Source organism: Mytilus edulis, unplaced genomic scaffold (genome assembly GCF_963676685.1).
Source record: "Mytilus edulis unplaced genomic scaffold, xbMytEdul2.2 SCAFFOLD_1317, whole genome shotgun sequence".
Lineage (NCBI taxonomy): Eukaryota > Metazoa > Mollusca > Bivalvia > Mytilida > Mytilidae > Mytilus > Mytilus edulis.
Genome location: NW_027267195.1, coordinates 1 through 24,777, shown reverse-complemented (window position 1 = coordinate 24,777; position 24,777 = coordinate 1). Strand labels below are relative to the sequence as shown.

Here is a 24,777-nt window from a genome sequence, read left to right as displayed (position 1 = left end):
AAGCGCTGTAGGTGGGGGCAAATATTTGCCGTACCCATAAATAAACGCACTATTGAATTGGCGTAAAAGAACAGAGCAAACTGAATTAGTGACATGTTTAAAATTTTCACAATAACGTATGTAGATAGTTGTGGGTGAATTTAAATTATAATTTACTTATAATGTCTTATACGTTTAAAAAACAATCGGCTTATATCACATTTAGCATCGTTTGATTACGTTTTCTTGTTGTGATGATTTTTGTTTTGGCAAGCGTGTATTTTCCCGTAAAAATGCTTATATTCTAACGTCATCGTTCTATGACGTCGGGTATCTCATTCATAAAAAAACATGTGACGTGGGAGTACGATTGGAACAGCCCAAACAATATATTCATATTTTACCACGAGTGTGTACCCAAAGAGTTTGAAGGACGTCATGTTAGAATTTATCGTATAAAAGTTTTAATGGTATACATATAAATAAAACCATAGGATTCTGAATAATTGACAAAAAATAAAAATCAAAACCAGCAAACGTACTTTCTACAGATCTAAAGAGGGACGAAAGATACCAAAGGGACAGTCAAAATCATAAATCTAAAACAAACTGACAACGCCATTGCTGAAAATGAAAAAGACAAACAGACAAACAATAGTACACATGACACCACATAGAAAACTAAAAAATAAACAACACGAACCCCACCAAACACTAGGGGTGATCTCAGGTGATCCGGAAGGGTAAGCAGATCCTGCTCCACATGTGGCACACGTCGTGTTAAATTATGTGATATAACCTCTACTGAATCATAATTACCTCGTGCTGTTTTAGGCCCACTTTTGCCTGGGAGATACTGTTCGAACGGACAAGGATCATCAAGGTTTCTATGGCCATCTAAAACTATCAGGTAAATAGCTCGATACGTCAAAAATGTTTGGTGAGTACTATAGAACACATCTTGTCCTCCAAAATCCCAAATGATTACAGGAACAATTTTCCTGTGATGTATCTTCTTTCTTCCTACCTTCAAGGATTCTTTCAAAAACTTCTCATCTGTCATTGACACCTTTATTCCTCGACATGCTTTTCAATCCCAAATAACTTCTTTAACATTCCAATAGTACCAGGTTCTTTACAACTTCAGAAGTAATGCTTCTTTCAGATGATTTTATATCTGTTCCTAAATAGTACATTACAGTAAATAAACTCATCATACCAGGATTAAATTTTGTAAAATATATCAATTTCGATTTTTAGCGTTCCTGATGAAGGTAAATCGAGTAAACGGCTTCAGAAGCACATAATTTTTTATGTTATATTTTGATAATTGATTCTTTTGTAAGGATCAATGTATAACTTTACCGTAAATTGTGTCACTATTTGGGGAATTTTGTCGGTGTGCTGTCTAGTTTTAAAAAAACTCATATGAAACTATCGACCAAACCTAAATATTGCTGGTTTCATCATAGTATATAAAAAAAAATTAACACACATTTTAATCCACAATTATAACTTAAATCCCATATTCGATCATATACAATCAGAAATAACAATATATTCAGAGTTGTTAAAACATTTTTTCACGTGTTGCGTCTTAGATCTGTCCATCCAACTTTTTTTTTTTATTTAAATTAAGCAACTCTAAACAAATCTTTGAATAATTTTATTCTAAATTTTATAGCCAACAGTTACACTTTTCTACCATACAATGGTAAAGTGCACGTGCTACTCGTAAAACGTCGCAGAATGTATTGTTTTTAGTGTCATGAATAACATTATTTGTCTTCAAACTTAATATTGTTATAGTGACGTAGACCCAATTATTTCCCCCATTACTTAAATGCAATTTTGTCATAATTTGGAGAGGGGAGATTTTATTTCCTTTATTAGACTGCAAAATGTCAAATACTTTGGCATATATCAAGAATGAATACAGTTTAACATACTTTGAAGACTATTTTCGTTTGATGCGATACGTTCAATATCATCAGCATATAGCAAATTTGCAGCGTTCATATCAACAATATCAACACAAGCACTAAGGTCATGTAGCCCCCTCCTTGTTGGAGAATTCTTAAAGGGTCATGACCGTCATTTAAGAGAAGAAAAATACAAGTTTGAGTATACATAAGGTAATTTCATTAACTTCCTGGTTGAAAGAAAAAAAAATTACTTACACAATCATCAACCCCTATACATGTCAGATTCAATTACAGAAGTTGAAAGTTTAAAGGATACACTTTGGATATACTTTAAATTTAAACATCTTTACATAATTTTCATATTATATTATTTCAGTTAATAGGTAATAGATAAATCAAAGGAATTAGTGGGTACTGGACCGGTATCCTTTAACTGGGATCCAATTCCTACTATTGTTAGCACATGTTATATAAGTAGATATATGGCCAGATGATGGATAGTTAATTTTTCGTTTTAATTTTGTTCTGAGAACGGCGTATTTGGAACAATCAATTTGAAAAATTTCAAATTTAAAATATTGCGGGATCATATTTTTGAATAATTTTTGTATTTGTTCGAATAAAAGTTCTTTCGACGGAACTGTTGATATGATTGTAATATGAGTTTTTTAGTCATTGATGGTAACATTTGCTAATACACATTTAATCAATATAGATGTGTTTCTCAACTTTCGAAATTGTTTGTATAATTGACATAATATATATGTTAATGTTTTGCTATTTTAACTGAGAACTTTCTATAATGAATCAAAACAATAGACTTTATAGTATTTGTCAAATCCATACCTGTCTGAACATATTCTTCTTTTTTTTCTTTTGCAGAGACACATAAGTCAGGTTTTTGCATTGGATTTTCATTCAATTTGTCTGGTGAAGGAGGAATTTCTTTATGTTTTACTTCGTCTGTGGATTCCACGAAATGATCCTGTGACGACTCATTTGCTGCCTTGATTGTGATTTGTTTTTCTTCTAAAATCCTTTTTTCATTAAAGGCTTGCTGGGTTTCAGTTATGTGACTACTGCTTATAGTTTCAGTGTTAAGCGTTGGATATGAAAGACGGTTATGAATACTTGTATCTTGATATGTCGTTTTCTCTTTTTCTTTGACGTTTATCGATGTACTTGTATCTGTTCGTAAAGATCTGCTGATGGCGACTTCTGATAATGTGAAATCTAGAAAACATAAACAAAGCGTTACATTATAACGCAAGCATCTTGATTTCAATTTTCATTTAGTTTTATATATAAATGTCTGTCTGTCACAACATTTCGGTTGTGATTTAGTTGAAAAAAAAAATAAATACAAGGCAAAATCATTATGATAAATATGCAGAATAATAAGGGAATACTTGAAGTGCTATTATACATGAATTAAGAATCGTTCGAGTATCAGAAAAGTAAATAATTTAACAAGAATATATTTATGGAAGTAGCATATTTCAATTTAAAGGCCAAAAACAAAAAATATTACGTATATGAGAGCAAAAAATAATGACTTTCAATTGTGAAACTGTCAAGTCGACTAGACAAAATGATCTTTCTGCTTGAAAATGGACTATTAAAAAAAAAGATTTTTTTTTATTTTGATGTAAGAAATCGTTTTTGTTTCAATTTCAGAGTATGATAAAGATTCTATGATAAAAACAAATCTAGTGAGTTAACTTTGTGATGCCTCGGTAGCAATTTGAATGGAGAGAACTTAATTTAAAAAAACAAAACACCTTATTTCTATACATTTATTGCCAAAGAGTATCTTTGTTTGGATCTAACCAACCTTATACAATGTTCAAACGAGAGGTTACTTTGGAAGTATATTTGGTTTTTTTTTCGGTATAGCTTCAATATTCTCAATTTTCTTCTTTAAAAAAAGATATACACATATTATCATTTTAATCATTTTTAAGCCCTTTATAGCTCTTTCTGTGTGGACCAAGGCTCCGTGTTGAAGACCGTAATTTGACCTCAAATGGTTTACTTTTACAACAACTTGTGACTTGTAAAGACGGATGTCTCATTAGCACTCACACTATCCGTGCTATTTTTCGACTTATGAGACGAGGAAAATTGCCTAAATTTGGTTAGATTGTTCATGAAAAAATACATTTGTGTGCATAAAAAAATTTCTATGAGATAGAATTTTTAAATTAATTGAGAGAAGATAGGTTTTATTGTATGTTTAAATAAAAAGAAAATAGTGTCACCGAACTTGTTTTCTTGCTACAAGTAAAAATGACAAAATCTCCCTATTAGTCCAGTATATTTTTTTATTTTAAAATATTTTGGATAATAAAATAAATCACTAAGTTTTGTTTATATAAATAAACAGTCTAACTACTAAATTGCAAATATGTCTTCAAGTTTGAAGATTTGGACAAATAACTAGACAGATATCGTACTGTGATTGTAAAATCCAAGATGGCGGTATACCACGTATCTACCTTAAAGAGACATCTCTCTAAACAGAAAAAAACTCGCGCCTTGGTCATTAACATGTAAAAGTTTGTTAACGACCGATTTTCTGGTCCGTTTTTTTTCTGTTAAAGACAGATATAAAGTATTACCGAGGAATGAAGAATATCAGTTGGCCCTTGTTATCCAATAAGAGTAGCTAAATTTTAACCGATAAGAAAGTAATAAGAAACTCAAAAAGAGATATTAATAGAATAGCAAAAATAAAGTAATCTCTCAAATAGAGACTGCTTTTGTTTTTGTGAAAAAAACAGTAATAATCATCTCTCAAATAGGGATTGATAAAACTGTAATAATCATCTCTCAAATAGAGATTGATAAAACAGTAATAATCATCTCTCAAATTGAGATTGATACTCTGAGGATTGATAATACAAGTTATTCTCAAAAAGAACATATAATAATCTCTCAAATAGAGACTGCTATTAATAGAATAGCAAATACAAAGTAATCTCTCAAATAGAGACTGCTATTAATAGAATAGCAAATACAAAGTAATCTCTCAAATAGACGCTTCTTCAATAACTAAATTGTTCTCAAATAGAATAACAAAAAAAGATATTTAATATCTCAAATAAAGTATTAAAAGCAATGAGAAAACGTTTTACATACAAAGAGACATACTAATCTAAAGAGTATTTAACTAATTCATAGACGGAAAAAATATATAAACACGAAATCAACAAAGAAAAAAATATAAAGAACAATAAACTTACTTCATAGCTTATTGATAAATAAGAGGAAACAATACCAAAAAAAAAAAGAAGAAAAAAGATAAAAAACGAATGTATAAACAGGTGTCGTATCCCCATAAGAGAAATCAAATTGGAACTATTCTACATATTACAAAGAAGAAAACACATAGGCTAGGGATACCTGATGAGGATAAGCCTAGGTCAACATGACCGTAACCGAAACACCTTTTATTAATATACACACAATAATTAAACTACAAACATGCAATTGGGTGAATTTCTAGAAAAATATGGAAATAAATGCAAAGAATATATTCCATAACAGGAAATATTTATCATACACTGAGTTTACCAGCTCTTGATTACTCTAAATGTATACACATAGGAAATTGATTTAAAAACGAAGGATTATGATAAGATATACTGGATTGGTCCTGAACCCGATTGATTTTAACGAACGAACGAAACTCTACGAACGTATCATTAAGGAGCAGCAATTTTGTTATAATAAAACCCATGACACATGTCAACCGATATTGCAGTGTGTTAAAATGCAACAGTTAACAATTGCATAGTATTTTTGCAACGTTGCTTTTTATTTTTGTGGTAAAACACCGGTGTTCTAATTTATTTTATTTTGTTGAATTTCGTTTGTTTACATGAACATGTCAAATATATTCGTTCGATGTATCTCCCTTATCCATTTGAAAGAATATTGGCAGTTTGAAATGTTGTTGAAAAATATTGGCGCGTCTGGATTGCATTTAATTTAATTGATTGTTGGATGTTTAACTTCCGTGACAAGTATTCCATTCTTTTCATGGCGAGATTAGCTATTGTAAAATTATTGGAAAGTGAATGAGAAGACACATGTTTGGTATTTTTCATTTATTATATCCACACATACGTTATAGATATGGAACGAATCGAAAGGAGGGCGAGTTTGGGTTAATTTTGTCTCCTCGAATAAAGCCTCCATTAGGACAGTCCTCAATGTGCGCTAGGTATAAATGATCTTACTTGCTATTAAATTATTTTTGGGAATACGTTACAGAAATGTAAAGGTGCACTCGATCAATCGTTATAGAGTTATGTGTATTCTTATTGAAAGTATAAGTGCTACATCAGTAACAAAAATTATAGTTATATAATTTTTAAAGGTACATTTTCTACAAAAACCATTCCTTAAGTAAAAAGAAAAAAATGAGAGATAAAAAACGAAGACAACTTATACAGGATCCACGTAAACAAAAAAGAACAAATAATTATATATACAAAAATATGTACGATTATAAAATATACACAAAGAGAACAAGAACTGTCATGAAAACAAAGCAAAAAAAAAAACAAACTATCAGACACCTAAATACATTACAGAACAGCTTTATAAAGTGTTAAACTGGTTTTTTATTATTTTTTTTAAAACTATTTGAATTAAGCTTCTTTTTTTTTTTTTTTTTTTTTTATCTTACATTGATCTTTTGATATCGTCCCTTTAAGGTTACCGGATATGAGAATGTTTTTTTTTTTTCAAAATTAAAAACTAGAGGCGCTCACGCTTAAATAAGTTTTACCTCATATTTGCAAAAAACCTCCTGTATCTGATCCTTGATAAATTTAAAAGATTCCTATTACCTTTCAATCCAAAGTTCTATATTTACCCTTTTTCCTATATATATATGTACTTAAAAATTCGAAATGATGTTGTCTGCCGTATTTGGCACAGCTTTTTGGAATTTTGGGTCCTCAATACTCTTCAACTTTGTACTTGTTTGACTTTATAAATATTTTGATATGAGCGTCATTGATGAGTCTTATGTAGAAAAAACGCGCGTTTGGCATACTAAATTATAATCCTGGTACTTTTGATAACTATTATCAAAATCTCTTGTTCGATTGTTGTCCTGGGTCTAAATATTTTATATTCTACGCCTTAATCCGTTGATCAATAAGATTTTCAACTGTTTTTATCAAACCGTAATTATATATCATATAACATATATATCAAGTCAATTTAATGTCTACCACACGAAATGGTTTACAAAATCCAATATGTATAAAAGACATATCAAAGAAAAGAAGATCAAAGCCGATATTCCAACAATATTGAAAAAAATTAAGGCTCCTCCCCCTTTTCTCGTTACGGTAAGTTACGTCAATTTATGTCAATTTTCGTTCGTTCGGCAGATGTTGAGAAACCTCTATTTCGAGTTTTTCACGGATCCCAACATGGTGTACGCCTAAACATCTTACAAGCAAAGAGCAATAAAGCGTCGCGCTTATATCTTGTGGATACAAAAGATACTGCACTATATTAAAAACCTTCGTTCTATGAAAAATAATAAAATATAAATTTTGAATTCGACTTTTTGCATTTGCGCCGATCTGTATTTCTTTTTTTTTTACTTGCGTAGATTTTGTCTTTCATTTGCGCCGATTGTGTACAGGTTAAATATAGGTGAAAGTTGTTTTATGTCCAATTTATGGGCATTATGTTTTCTGGTCTGGGCGTCTGTTTGTCTGTTCGCGCGTCCGCCCGTTCGTTAGTCTGTCCCGCTTCAGGTTAAAGTTTCTGGTCAAAGTGTTTTGTCAAGATAGTTTTTGATGAAGTTGAAATCCTATCAATTTGAAACTTAGTACACATGTTCCTTATGATATGATCATTCTTATTGTATTGCCAAATCAGAGTTTTGACCACAATCTCACGGTCCATTGAACATAGAAAGGGATAGTGAGTTTTGGGAATCTGTGTACTATGGACACATTTTTGTTTTATTTACCATATGAACCTCTTTTGTTAGCCAGTTGTACATATGTTATGAATGAATTAAAAGCATCTCAATAAGATAATTAAAAACGTAAAACAAAGAATTATTATCTGTTCTTGTCGAGTATGTATATACTACACATCTGTTATATACTTGTTGTACTTGCAAACGAAGAAGTCCATGGTTTTTTTCTCGTATCAAAACGAAGTTTTCGAACGATATGACAAAAATGATCATAAAACAGAAGGAAACACTGTTAATATCCATATATTACCAGTATACATTCTAGGTTTACCACATGTACATGTATTTACTGGTAAATCAAATATAGTATTGGGCTTGTGATGAAAATATAATAGGCGCTATTGAAGGATTTTTTAAATTTGCGCAAATCTCGTACGACTGTTTAACTTTACACTAGTAAATTATAATGTCTTACGCTTATAATTTGATCTTATTTCGTAAAATAATATCCGATCATGCAATTAAGTTATTAATGTATCTGTACTGCTTATTTGACAAAATCTTATAGAAAAAATAAAATTAGGTTCATTGTCGTTTGTTATTTGTTTCATTCCAAATTGTCTTAAGGAGAAATGATCAAGCTTTTACCTGATCTTACTAAAGCTTACATCTAATCTCCTAATGCGCGCAGAGCAACTCTTTGGTTACCATTAATTAGGGTTTCAAACGTCCAATTAGCGATTTGTTTTCAAATAGTGCGCCAGCAAGGAAAGCTTGTACTTTGACGTCAGATTCAATGTTCTGACGAAAGACAACTCTTTTCTTCAAAACGAACGTGGAACAAACATGAAAATAACTCTTTTGAAAGGTCGGTGACATACACATTTTTTTGCTTTATTTTGAAGAGTACACGCGGCACTTTCCTCCTTAATTTTTTGTCGAAGAAATCACTTGAAGATGTTATTTAACACTGGACAAGTTTTTCAGTCGGTGACCACAAATTTTTTCATCATACTTTGTTCCTCAAATCATGAAATACTTTCACACAAAGTTTTAAGGAAACATCACTAGTAGAACTCAATAGGCTGTTTGGTTTTTAAATAACACATTATATTTTATCATAATTTTCATGAAAGCTTTGCATCTGATCATCATTTGTAGATTTAATGTTTTGACATTTAGTCTGCATATCTCTGGTCTGAACACTTTGCCAGTAATTCTATCAAGTCTTTCTACAGGAGCTGCTGTGGCAGGTATCGTTAGATCATTAGATGTGTTAATAGAAGAGGGAATTTGTTCCTTTTAACTTGCCAATACACAAAGGGTTATTTTGACATCTCAGAAATGGAGTCATTTCATTAAAAATAATATAAATTTAAAAAAAAATAAAAATTTAAACATTTTCTTCATTGTTTTTTTACTTTGCAAATAACAAAGTGTATGCTTGTCACAATATTGAAAATATTTTTAGTACCAACAATGAAAAATGTCCAAATATTAGCAATATTTTGTTAATTAGATAAAGTACGTGAAATAGCGGCATTGTCACTAGGTTTTTTTTTATTACACATTTTAATCTGATTAATTGCTGATTGTTTTTACAGCTGATAATTTTTATTTCAATTATTCTTTTGTGTAAACTTATTTGGCAAACTGATTGTGTGCAGTAATTTAAAATTATAAATGAGCTGTCTAAGAAAGATTATTCCACAATATTTACACATTCTTTTGACCATATATACATGTATTGTTGATATGTATATACGTGTATAGTGGATTAACCTAGGGTTTTTGTTTCAACAAGGTAATTAACTACTATTCTTACTCTATTAAGATAAAAATCTTTCTTTTAAAAAACTGAATAAAACTAATACATGATTCTCTCATTATTCGTTTCAAATTATAAGTCGTATTCAGCAAACATTTCCTGATGTCAAATGAATAATATTAATACTAAAGAATGAATTACAGTTTTAGTATTAAAAAGAATGTAACTGATATATTGATATTAAATATAAAATAAATATTAATCTTTCTTATCATTGACACCATTGACACCATACAAGTACATGTAATAGAAATGTTATTCAAAAGTAATTTAGCATTACCTGCTTTTTTCATTGTAAATAATTGAATTACCATTACATGTAATTAAAAATTGTCCAACTACGCATTACATTCAAGTACATAGAAAATTGTAATGCATTACACTTAATTAACAATATATTTTTTGAATAATGTTTTTAGCTGTTAACAATGTATTTCAGAATAATTTTTAAATATTTATTATCAATACCAGAATCTGTAAAAAAATATATTAATATTTAAATAAAGGCAACAGTAGTATACCGCTGTTCAAAACTCATAAATCCATGGACAAAAAACTAAATCGGGGTAACAAACTAAAACCGAGGGAAACGCATTAAATATAAGAGGAGAACAACGACATAACACTAAAATGTAACACACATAGACAAATTCCCACGAGAATAACAAATATAACATATATATATAACATCAAAACCAAATACATGAATTTGGGATAGACAAGTACCGTGAAAAACGAGCTTAATAAATTTTTTACCAGTAACAAACTGTGACAGGAATTGAACGCGTATTAATTGATATTTGTTATGATATTGAACAACATTATTGACAAAATAACTATTCGATACATTACGTTAAAATTTTAAAATAAATGAAAATATAACTATAACTGCACTTGCGTTCATTATGATGTTCTACGATTGACTGTAGTTAGTTAATGATGACATTTGTTAACATGGAATTGACATTATAAACCAAAATACACATACAAATCCTTACCTTGTTTACCATGCAACCATTCTTCGTTTTCACGGTCGATAAAAGACAATCCGTTATATAACTGTATTCCATCGGTCGATATTCGAGTTTTAGTCGGACCTTCACCAACTAGATATCTTGCAATAGTAGTTTTACCAGTTCCTTGTTCTCCTGCTAACATAACCCGAGCTTCATAGTGCTCGTATCCTTCTTCCTCCAATAAACTAGTAAATACTTTAGCTGATTTTTTGTCAAGTTGTTTTATTTCTATTGGTAAACCTATGAAATTTTAATTCTATTAAAGCAATAGGTTAGGGTAAGAAATAAAACATATGTCATAAAGATTTGTATTACTAGTAGTGGATAATATAAGATTTGTTTAGATAACCTTAACATACACTCGTCTCTTTAAACAAATATAAAGATATCTGCATTTTCAATATCAAAAAAATCACCATATAGTGGTTATCAAAGGTACCAGGATTAAAATTTAATACGCCAGACGCACGTTTCGTCTATATAAGACTCATCAGTGACGCTCAGATCAAAATAGTTATAAAGCCAAACAAGTACAAGTTTGAAGAGCATTTAAGACCAAAATTTCCAAAATGTTGTGCCAAATTCGGCTAAGGTAATCTATTTCTGGGTTAAGAAAATATTTAGTTTTTCGAAAAATTCAAAGTTTTGTTACAGGAAATATATAATAATTACCATATAATTGATAGTCATGTCAACACCGAAGTGGTGACTACTGGGTTGGCGATACCATCGGGGATAATTAATTGTCAAAAGTACCAGGATTATAATTTTATACGCCAGACGCGCGGTTCGTCTACATAACACTCATCAGTGACGCTCAGATCAAAATAGTTAAAAAGCCAACCAAATACAAAGTTGAAGAGCATTGAGGACCCAAAATTCCCAAAAGTTGTGCCAAATACGGCTAAGGTAATCTACTCCTGGGGTAAGAAAATCCTTAGTTTTTCGAAAAATTCAAAAGTTTTGTAAAACGTCCACCAGCATATAAAAGTATCGCTTATCGTCAACTTATAGTTTTTTGGGGGGAAAAGTGCCATCGCCCCAATTTAAATAAAGAAACTTCATTTAAATCAAATTTATTTTTCATCAAGGATAATCATCTAACAGTTGAAACAAATATTTAATTGCGCAAGAAATCTTATTAAATTCTAATGTTAAGTTATTGTCAATCAACAATGAAAACAGTTAAAAAAATATCAGCATTTCTGATGACAACTTACCGAGCTGCCAATATTCCTCATACTCCTAGTAAAACAAAAGTGTGATACATTCATTTTGTTACAGTTATTCACAAAGTGTGGTAAAAAATAAGGATAAAACATATTAACAGTAAAACAACTATCAACATTATAAACAAATGTAGTCATTGTAACAATGCTCCAATTTATAAGACGCATCCTGGTCTGCATACTTAATTTAGCTATTGTTTATTTACAAACTGTTAGAATGGAATGTATACATAATGCTTTGTTTTGTTATTAAAAATATGTAGTTCAACGTACTGTGTTTATGTATATTTTACTCGAAACCAAATTTGATACATGGTGTCAGATTGCCAAAAGACAAAACAATGGCAATTTTTGAAAAAAATATAAAGATTCCGTCATTTGCAAACAGGGAAGTAACCAAGAAAGCAAAACACTATCCCTAAAACATAGAAATAAGCAACAAATAGAAGTCCCGTAAAAAAAAACATTTTCTGGGAACAATGGATAAGCTACGGGCACCCGAGAAATTTAATGTTGAAGCTTGAAACCTCACTGATGCGTGGAAAAGATGGAAAGAAGAAGTTATGTGGAGCGGCGAATGTTGAAAAAGTCGCATAGTTAACGAGATTAAATTACTTAAATTCCTCAAAGAATTTTAATGTCTAAAATTATCTATCGATTTTTCAGCTTCACACGAATGTTTTTTCTTAAATATCAAACCTGGTACAAATGACGTTAAAAACAGCCTTAACTGACGTTACTCAACTTACAACGAATACCCCACTGCTGATTCGGTAGACAAATTTCATAACTTACCCCTTCTAAAAATAATTTGTGAACGAAATCGGCAAATACAGTTACTCTTGAACTTCATAAACTATAAAAGTATTTTTAAAGAAGTTCTATATGTGGAGTAGTATGCATCTGAAAATAGTTGAAATAACGCGTAAAAAACATTGTTTTTGACATGGCATTATTTGCACATGCAATATAGATGTGTTTAAAGGGTACAACATGAAAGCCGCCGTATTATACTTCAATCAAACCGATTGACTTTTTGAAGTTAATGTATAAGAAGATAAATATTTGGCTTAATATCTGCTTTTTGTCCTGAATTCAAGTCCGGAAATTTGTCACACATTAACCGAAGCTGGTTTGGTTTCTAGTTATATGCCTTTATTAGGCAATTTAGCGAAGATCATTTGTAGTCATTATCAAGCTTATTTCTTGTTCATTTTAGAATTTCCGATGTCTGATGAAAACTTTAGGTTGTTTGATATTAATGTTTATTTTTTAATGTTTTATGCTTCGTATTGTAATCAAGTCAATGAACAATTTCATTCTCTCGTTAAAACAGGATCCGCGCGTTCCTAAGAAAAGCGAGTTAAAGTTGATGTTTACAAATTTATTATCTGCAATTCTGCTATTGACTAAATTTTTATCGTATGAACAGAATCTGGACGCAAAAGTCCGACAATTACTACAGCAAACGGAGGCGAAATGATTTTTTTTTATAATGAATAATCGAACAAATCCATTAACTGAATCAACCGTATTGAGGTATCATAGGTTGTGTTATCAAAGCTACAAAAGTAGCAAAGTAACCAGTTATGAAGCCCAATTTATTTAATTATTTGCTGTCTGAAAAAGATGTTCATCCTCCTAATACATCAAAGTGTAATATTTGTAAGAAACTATTTGATAAATAGGTGATTACATTACATATCATTGCATCTAGCGGAATTTAAGCAATTCTAAAATATGCTGCTGCTAGAGCATGCGACGCTAAAATGATTTTTCAAATAAGATAATTTGCTCAATAATTTAGCTTATAATGCGGCATGTTTGACCACAGAATGACATATAGAACAAAATCCACTGATAAATCTGAGTATGATTTTACGTTCGAAAGTGTGGTCAAACTATAGAAGCCGACTTTTTTCTTGACAAAAATCTCTTTGTAATGTCATCAATTTTGACAATTTAGTACAAATCTCTTCTACCAGATAAAACTAGTCGAACCTAATTGAACCTCACAGCTAACTTGCTAAGCATTACATGGCTGCCATTGTTTTATTTGCCAAACAAAGAACATGTTAGTCTGGCGTTATCATTGCTAGCGATATTTTAATTGCAGAAGTCGTAAAGGCCTCGAATAACTTCAATGCAGAATAAGAATTGAAAGGATAACAGACGATTTATATACCAGTTCACGACATTGTTTCGTTTCTTGACCAAGGTCACCAGTATTCCCACTTATCTGCATGTGATATGTGTTTTTGTCAAAATGTAGGTAGGATATTTTTTAAACTTAATTTTTTCAACCTTCATTATATAAAAAAGAAGATGTGGTATGATTGCCAATGAGACAACTATCAACAAAAGACCAAAATGACACAGACATTAACAACAATAGGTCACCGTACGGCCTTCAACAATGAGCAAAGCCCATACCGCATAGTCAGCTATAATAGGCCCCGATAAGACAATGTAAAACAATTCAAACGAGAAAACTAACGACCTTATTTATGTAAAAAAATGAACGAAAAACAAATATGTAACACATAAACAAACGACAACCACTGAATAACAGGCTCCTCACTTGGGACAGACACATACATAAATAATGTGGCGGGGTTAAACATGTAAGCGGGATCCTAACCTTCCCCCTAACCTGGGACAGTGGTATAACAGTACAACATAAGAACGAACTATAAAAATCAGTTGAAAAAGGCTTAACTCATCAGATGGACAAAAATACAAGTAGAATTAGTATGGTCATGCCTCTCTTTTTATATTTGTAATATAACTTGTACTTATTGCAGATATGTCAAATGACCAGTCTACCTCCATGACAAATGTGTTGTTGTCCCCGCAGATAAAGCCCCAAACAACATCGTTTTTGTGTGTGAAACTCATTACATTAACTGCTTGATAAACGAATTAGGTATTGACAATTCACTTGGAAACTCAACATATACCCTCACGACACTTACCAAAGAGGAAATCCTGGATAATCATAGGTCTGTTTTATGTTCCTTTGGAATTTCAACCAAAGATGAAGAAATGAATCTTCCATCACTGTATTGGATACCTAAACTACACAAGTGTCCTTACAAACAACGGTATATTGCTGGGTCTTCCAAGTGCTCCACGAAACCTCTTTCTAAATTATTAAGATCTATTTTATCAGCAATCAAAGACGGGCTTCAAAGTTAATGTGAAACTGCCTATTCTAGAGGTTGCGTGATTCAGATGTGGATACTTAAAAATTCCAAAGATCTTTTAGAGGACATACAATATAATTCCCTTTCATCTTGTTACAGTATTAAAAATTTGACTTTTCTACTCTTTTCACAAGTATTCCACATTCCAAACTAAAGACAAATTGAACGAGTTGGTATTGCTTTGCTTCATAAAAAAGAATGGCCAACGTAGACACAAGTATCTTGTCTTAGAGAGGGGTAAATCTTACTTTGTAAAGAATCACTCTGATTCAAACAAAAAAATTCTGAAACTGATATTATCAAGATGCTTGATTTTTTTATTGACAAAATATTTGATACGTTCGGAGGACGTGTTTTTCAACAGACTGTCGGCATTCCAATGGAAACAAACTGTGCCCCTCTACTTGCCGACTCGTTTCTTTATTATTATGAGACTGACTTCATGCAGGAACTTCTTAAGGAAGAAAGATAATAGTTAGCAATATCCTTTAACTCAACTTTCCGCTATATAGATGATGTTCTTTCACTAAATAATTCAAAATTTGGTGACTATGTGGAACGCATCTATCCCATCGAACTAGAGATAAAGGATACTACAGATACAGTTAATTCGGCCTCATATCTTGACTTACATCTAGAAATTGACAATGAGGGTCGGTTGAAAACAAAACTTTACGACAAAAGAGATGATTTCAGCTTTCCAATTGTGAACTTTCCATTTCTAAGTAGCAACATTCCAGCAGCACCTGCATACGGGGTACAAATCTCCCAATTGATACGATATTCCCGTGCTTGAATTTCCTATCACGATTTTTTTGATAGAGGCTCACAAGGAAGCTATTAAACCAAGACTTCCAAATGGTGAAGTTGAAAGCATTCCTTCGTAAATTTTACGGACGCCATCACGATTTGGTTGAACGGTATGGAATTACCGTTTCGCAGATGATATCGGATATGTTCCTAACGTCGTAACTACAATCCCTTTCCCTTTCATGAATGGGACCTACCGAATTAGACTATTTACCGAATTTGTTATCACATACGCAACACGACGGGTGCCACATGTGGAGTAGGATCTGCTTACCCCCTTCCGGATCACCCCTAGTTTTTGGTGGGGTTCGTGTTGTTTATTCTTTAGTTTTCTATGTTGTGTCATGTGAACTATTGTTTGTCTGTTTGTCTTTTTCATTTTTAGCCATGACGTTATCAGTTTATTTTAGATTTATGAGTTTGACTGTCCCTTTGGTATCGTTCGTCCCTCTTTTAAACGAAGTATCATAGCTCAACATAAAGAAATCATCAGGCTACTGAAATTCTAATATGAGCAAGAAATTACCTTGTAAATGATTACAGTTAATCTTCGTTAAATCGCCTTATAAGGGCATATAATTATTTTTATTTAACGAGAGAGTGAAATTGTCCATTGACTTGAATACAAATCAAAACAAACTCACCTGTAAACCAAGCGCACCCTACAATGATATTCACTTTCCCTGTTAAATTTAACATAAACGAATAAACATCAATACCAAACAACATAAAGAAATCTAAAGACTTCGAAAATTCTAAAATGGACAAGAAATAAGCTTGATAATGACTACAAATGATCTTCGCTAAATAGCATAATAAGGACATATAACTAGAAAAACTAAACCAATTTCGGTTAATGTGTGACAAATATCCGGACTTGAATTTGGGACAAAAAGCAGATATTTAGCCAAATGTTTATCTTCTTACGCATTAACTTCAAAACGTCAATCAGATCGATTGAAGTATTATACGGCGGCTATAATGTTGTACCTTTAAAACAGATCCATATTGCACGTGCAAATAATGCCAAGTTAAAAACAATAATTTTTCCGCGTTATTTTTAACTATTTTCAGATGCATAATACGCCAGATATAAAACTACTTTTGTTTATATAATTTATGAAGTTCAAGAGTTATTGTATCTGTACATTGATTTGACAAGAGACTCGGAAGATGACAAAGCTATAGTCGCCGTCACGTAAAATTGGCACAATGTTTTAGGTTGAAATTTTTTTAACTAACAACCCCTTTCATTCAAGATGACTATTTGAATTAACAGAATCAGATATCATTCCAAAAATCAACTACTGTCCTACCTTTAGTTGACCCGATTTTGTTTTTTGTCAATGGATTTATGAGTTTGAACAGCGGTATACTACTGTTGCCTTTATTTATTGTGTTTGCACTGTATAATCCTGACATTCACATAATCCAAGATTATTTTGTATTGTGGAATCCGACATTGTTATTTCCTGAGGTGTTGCCGTGGGGTTTCACGAGCTGTCTATTTTCTCGTGTCTCTCGGAGCTTTTCATCATCTTTATGGAAAAAGCGCGGGAAATTGTATCATCAATGACAATGATATTACTAAAGAGTAACGAATGTTATGTTAATTAGGGATCCTCATAGAAACCAAGATGGCGGTTTTACAATGTAAATAATCTTAGAAAATGTGAAGGTCAGGATTATACAGTGCAAACACAAAAAACATAGGACAGTAGTGGATATTTGCACTGGATTTTTCTCCGCTAATTAAAAAACATCATCTCGAGTGAACGCGGCTGATATTTAACAAAATTTTGACAAACATCATTGTGCCAATTTTACGTGACGGCGACTATAGGGTGGAAAATGTGTCTTTATCTGGTAGGCACCCAAGGCATGGAAGTCTATGACACATTGACATGTGAACGTCCACCGAATGCAAGAATATTCCTACAGGTCCTAGAAACATTTGAGAACCACTGCAATTACAAGAAAAATGAAACAGTTGAAAGATATATGAGAAATCAATGAGAAGAAGATACATCCAACAAATGGAACTAAAACTGCTTGCATCCACATGTAGTTATTGGGCATTGAATGACCCCTGGTACGTGGTCATATTGTTTGCGGCATAAGCAACTCGAGTCTGTGTGAACGCTTACTACGTACGCTAGATCTTACACTTGATAAAACCACGCAAATTGGAAGAGCTGCTGAGCTTACTAACGAAAGAATCAAAACTCTACAGCTGCCCTCAACACTGAAGTAAATGCAGTTAGCATTTTACAAACCAAACACAAAATTCAAACAGAAACAAGGCACTCATGTCAAAAATAAAAAGCAGCAATATCGAACTAATAGCAGCTGCAAATATTGTGAAAAAAGACATGAACATTCTTGATCCGGCTGTCCAGTGTATGTCCAAACGTGTTGAAAATGTGGCAAAACAAACCATTTTGAAACAGTGTGCAAATCAGGCATACCAGACACTTGTTTTTCTGACAATGGACCTCAGTTTAACTGTGTTGAAATCAGGAGTTTTGCCAGGAGAAAAGGGATGTTAGCCATGGAACATCATCACTATATTATTTACAAAATAATGGGAAAGTAGAACATGCTGTTCAAACCACCAAATCGTTAATGAGGAAAGGAAAACATGCACAATCAGATCCTTATTTAGCCTAACGAGACTTTCAAAATACACCAACTCAAGGATTCGAAACTAGTCCCGTTATACGATTGATGAACAGAAGAACAAAAACACTAAAACCCACAAAAAAAGTTTACCTAAACCGAAAATAGAAGGACAGAATGTACAAAAGGAAATTCAATACTCTAAAGAAAGACAAGCTTATTATTACAATCGAGGAACAAATGAACTAGTATCTTTAAAAGATTGAGACGGTTTGGAGTGGAACCGGCAAACAAATATCAAAAGACATGGTAGAAAGGAATAGTTAATCAGAAAGTAAACGAATGATCATATGAAATCAGCATTAACGGAAAATCATTCAGTAGAGACAATTGCATAAAACGAGCGACAACAACAAAACATGTGAAAAAGAACAATTCAATTCAGAATCAAATGAATTCGAGGACGATGAACACTTTTATCATGTGGAACCACAAGAGAATTGCAACTATAACACTATTCAGAGAAAGAGAACAATTTCAATCTGTATTTACTTCAGTAACAAATGACTCAATAACAAACAAGGTCATCACCACATATCCTAAAAATAAATTACACACCTTAAGACATATTTATACATCTAAAGACTTGAACAGATTTTTATTTCTCCCATACACAATACCGCAATGGAATCTCCTTCCAACAACAGTTGAAAATTCACAGACAGTCGACTCTTTCAGAGAACAGCTCAGATAAGCTGTTCTCTGTAACATCAAATAAATAGCTTCATCTCCTGTACACAGTTTTAATCACTACTTATTATCTCTACACGATCCATGTGTATATAACTTTATATTAAGTTATTTAAATAAATAGGCCACGTATGCACGAGTTATTAAGAATCGTTATTCAGATGAAAGACTGTAAAACTTAAAGAAAGAAAGAAAAAAGGAGAAAGAAAATAGTTTTTGATGTTCCTAGTATGAAGAAGTGAGAATTTGTAGTTATTCCAAACAATCAAAGCTGGAATATAGACAAGATGCATTAAATGACAAAAAAAGTATTACAAACAGTATCAGAAGGTCAAATTAACTAGAAAGTACGATTTAAACCATGTTTTATACAATTTTCCAGGTCAAAAACCCGATCAATTGGCATTTTTAGGTAAAAAAAATCCAGCTCTGGTCATAATGTTTGTTTTTAATTAGATAACAATCAAACGATTGTTCTTACGTTGTGAAAGAGAGACGAAAATAACCAGAGAGATAGTTTAACTCATAGATTGAAAATAAACTGATCACGCCATGGCTTAAAGTAAAAGGCACACAGACAAATAATAGTACAGAAAACACTACATAGAACACTAAAGACTAAGCAACACGAACCGCACAAAAAATAAGGGTGATCTCAAGTGCTCCGGAAGGGTAAAAAGATCCTGTTCGACATGTCGCACACGTCGTGTTGCTTATGTTATTACACATTCGGTAAATAGTCTAATTCGAAAGGTCACATTCGTGAAGAGAGTAGGATATTATAGTTACAACATAGGGAACATATCCGATATCATCTGCGAAACAGTAATTCCAAAACGGTCAACCACCTCGTGATTGTGTCTGTAAAATTTACGAAGGGATGTTTTCAACTTCACCATTTGGAACTCTTGTTTCAAAGCTTTATTGTGAGCAGCAATCCTCTATCAAGGAAATCCTGATAGGAAATACAAGCCCGAGAATATCGTATCAATTGGGAGATATATACTCCGTATGCAGGTGCTGCTGGAATGTTGCTACATAGAAATAGAAAGTTCACAATTGGGAGGCTGAAATCATTTCTTTTGTCATAAATTTGAAAATGTCTCAAACTGGATTTTTTTGTAAATACACTATGGACGATATTAAAAGCATTTTTCCGATTTCTGACTAATTACGAAGACAATTGACCTCATCAATTTGAGCAACTGTGTGAGGAAAATAACAACAAACGTTAAAATGATATGCGCACCAGAAGCAGAAAAAAAAATAAAAGATAGTAGAAGTCAAATGAGGCATTCGCAAAGGGTACTTTTTTGTTTGGATACGTACAGAACTTTAATAGTTATAAAGTATCACCAAAAGTTATGCTTATAATTTTTGTCGTTGGAAACCATGCATCACATCAAGGATTTGTAAAGTGACAAATTCTTGATCACGCTATTGATGCATTATGATATTCAATTAACAATTTTATTACATCACCCCTTTTATGTTAACATTTATTGGAGACTGTTGTTTTAGTAATTATATTTTGATACCTTTATCATACTTGACGAGGTATAAGGTTAGAAGGCACATGTAGTGTGAATTAGTCACATATTATGATATTTATTTTTGAAGCAATACATTTTTGAGAACAAACTATCTTATGATGAAATAATTAATATTGTTACACTACACTTTTAAAGTATGCAAATCCATCCATACCCTTATAAACTAAATCTAACTTCAAATTTATGGAATTTCACAAAGCAAATTCGCATATTTCCACCACTCTCTTCCAAATATCATTTAGAAACCAATTTGTTATTGCTACCAGCAAAATGCTTCAGTCAAGGAAAATATTCACAAGAAATAATGTCCTTTTCAGAACATACTTCAAATATAACATTTCTTTCTCAAGAAGAAGTCAATACAACAAATGCATCTGTTATATTTTTTTTTTATTTCTGCATGTTTTTTAACGCAATACACAAAGATCTATGTACAGGTTGTCAACTAGTTGTCACACTGGTTAGGGTATTTAATTTGTGGTGCATAAGGAATTGTATGGTCGTACTAAAGGTAATTTTCCCCACTTATCTTTTTCACTTTACACTTGAAATAAAAAAATCATCTAGAACTTTTGAAACAAATCCTATCGCAATATCATCAAAGAAAAAATAGAAACAGCACAGTTTCTGAATGAAAAATGAACGATGATTAAAATTGATGAGACATTTCCACTCACATCCGCCATTTTGAAAAATCCCCCAAAATCACCTTTTTAAATCAATGTGGGGACAATTTTAAGTAGACTATTTCGACAGATATCTATAATACTAAAATTACGAGGTCCAATTTGTCAGCCGTCATCACGTAAAAACGACGAATCAAAGAATTCAACTTTATATACAACTAATATAGTACAAAGGTGTAGATTAAAAATTACACCACTCCAGGCCCTTTTGTTTTCCACGTAATTAATATTGCCAATAATTAGGAAGTTCCGGGTCGAGTCCGATACCGATACCAATAGTATAATCACCTGTTACCTATTACCTTATCTACATACGTTCCGCATCTGACAGGCGCACCACCAAACGGTGTATTCAGGATTAATATGCTATATACACGGGTCATAATCACAGGGTTGACACTACTAAATTTTCATATTGTTACCTATTGTAGTATTTTAATCCGTAAGACTTTCTAAGATAACAATACGAATACTAAAAATCTGGACTAAAAATAAGTTTCAATTTGTTAGCGGGCATGACGTAAAACAAAGAATCAAATAATTCAACTTTATTTATAACTAATATAGGACAATGCTGTTGATTAAAAAATACTCCATTCCAGGACTTTTTGTTTTCCAAATAATTAATATTACCAATAATTGATAAGTTCCAGTTCGACGGGTTCAAACAGAAAGATTTGAAAGCAGAGAAAATTGTGTATCTTATAATCGGCATGACTTTATCAGATGACAGTACTAATACTAAAATAAGGCTTGCGCATAGTTATATACTTTAATTCAGTCACGGACCCGCGATATCACGGGTGTGTTCTAGTATGTTTTAATATTGTGAATCGATTAGCAAAGAATTACTTTTATATACGGAATTTGTAAATTTGAAGTAAAAGAAGACGTGGTCTCGCTCCATTTTAACATTGAGTCAACGGGGAAATATCGAAAAAAACACGACTTTTACGAATCTCTAGGGACGTAATTTAATTAAAAACTAAACTGTCAGAACCAACAATTTTAGATAGAATTATGTTCGAATACAGAGGATTGATTTGCAAAAGTTAAGAACGTGTCAAGTTGAATAGAAAATTGAACTGTTTGAAGCACATATACAATTTAAATGGGACAAAATATTTCAAAATGGTGGTTCGTAAACAAAGTCACGTGATGTCTTATTGAGTTGAATATGGTACCAATTACTTTATAACATTGTATTAGACGAAGACCATGTTTGACATTAACTCTTCATTCTCCAATGCATCGGTTTACGGTTTCTTGTATTTAGAACGGTCTTTCCTTCTTTTCGACAATTATGCAACTTTAAGAAACCAACATATTTTTTATACTTTTTCTACACAATTGTTAATATTAAAAATATTAAGAAATTAACCAAAAAAAATGTTTTGTTTTGTTTAGAAATGAAATACAAAAAAAATCAAACGGCTGGAAATGAGATAAGTCTCGAGTAGACAAACAGCAAGCTGCAGTAACTCGTCTCAAATCCACGCTGTTGAATCTGTTCATCGAGTTAGGTAGCATTTGCGCATTCTGGATTGGAGTATTGTAGGGGTTGGAAATCCCTTTTTGTCAATTAAAAACAATCTTATTATTAAATTTTGTGAATATTTCATGGTCTCCCTGGTATATGAATTCCCCTTATTAAATTGGCTGAATCCGCGCTTGGATAACAATGATAATTGTAACGTGTAAATCAACAATTATAATTTTGTTCTAATGAGATGGTTCCTAATCTAAATGTCTCAACTCTCAATTGCTGACAAAAGTTATCTATTTAACATGTCCATTAAAGTCCAGAAAGTGGTTAATGTATTACTGTAACAATGATATATTCCAATCTCACTTGTGCCCTAGGCAACACAAACATCCAGGATGTACACAAAGAGCTTATAAAGTAATTATGCGTAATAACTATGTCTTATCAATTCCCCATGTTGCGTGACACCTGACGCTTACAACTTCAATCGAGACCTGAAATCACCTATACCGCACACCTGAGACTATGTTGAATTCATGGCATAGTACACGAGTCCCCAAATCTGGATTCCTGAATAAAGTGAGCGGACAGAAATGTAGTTTGGGGTTGTTAAAAAGTCAATTCTTTACCTTTTCTAATCTGCGTGTCATTCAAATAACAGAAATATAAAGTCATTATTCTTTTCAACTATATTGTTGAATCCATCCGTATCATCGTTGATCACTGTCATGAATCTCAGGCGCAGAGTTCATATCCGTTCCATTCATGCTCCGCAATACTGCACTTGATATTGAGTGTAGTGTTACAAAGTATTGAACGGAACGGATATGATGTCTGCGCCGGAGATTGCACTGTCATGCGATTTGTTGGATAATAATCGAAACTATAGTTCAAGTTTTCCATATGTCAATATGAATAAAAGTAACCAATGTTCGTTCTGAGTGACTTCCGGGATATAAATGGGTCGATAAATCGTTGGATGAAAAATACATATTTACCAAATGTTCTACCCTTTTATTGATATCGATGTATTTTAGTAACGGTTAAATGTAAATAAACAGTTCGAACACAAATTGAAAATCGGATTGTATCTAAGTTTCCAGGCTCATTGAACAATAAAAATACTTTTCCAAGATCCAGCTAAACTTCAAACTAAATCTTTATATATCAATATATCAAAGGACAGTTATTGTTGTTTATATTTGGTTTATTTAAAGTAAGTTCCATTAGGTAAAGAATAGCAAATATTGTTGAATGCACCAATTAAATGAATTGAAGACGCGTGTTTATAAGTGAGATACACACTTGTGATTCAGAACCGTACAGGAACAAGTTTGCTATTAAAGGAATAATATTTATTTGTCATGCTCTAGCGGCCGCTATTTAGTCAGTTACTACTATGCTCTGTAATTCACCATTATTTGAGCCCGAACTATACTGAAAAATAACAATCGTCGTCAACACTTAACTGGGTTTTTACAATATTTAGTTCACTTCTAGAGGTAATCAAAATTTAAAAAAGCTAAATCGTTCTGCAAAAGGTTGTTTTTTAGAAAAGGAAATTGTGTTTACCTTAAGGATTTTAAGTTGTCTTTCAATCTCCTTGCGATCATCTGGATGTTGAAATTGAAACGATTTGTCTTGTATAATCATATATGGAGTCTTGCCTGCAAAAGAAAGTTCTAATAAATAGATCATGTAGATGGCTAGTTTTAAAATTATATAATTAGTTAG

General features: G+C 31.9%; 1 protein-coding gene across 1 annotated transcript; it reads right to left on the bottom strand.

Moving 5' to 3' along the window:
• Positions 1-2,670: 2,670 nt before the first annotated feature.
• On the bottom strand, positions 2,671-24,710 carry LOC139504974 (uncharacterized; the record flags this gene model as incomplete). The annotated part of the gene is made up of 4 exons (XM_071294843.1): positions 2,671-3,137; positions 10,687-10,944; positions 11,925-11,949; positions 24,616-24,710. Coding segments are annotated over 4 exons (845 nt in total), but the record flags the coding sequence as incomplete, so codon positions are not given.
• Between the last annotated feature and the right edge of the window lie 67 nt (positions 24,711-24,777).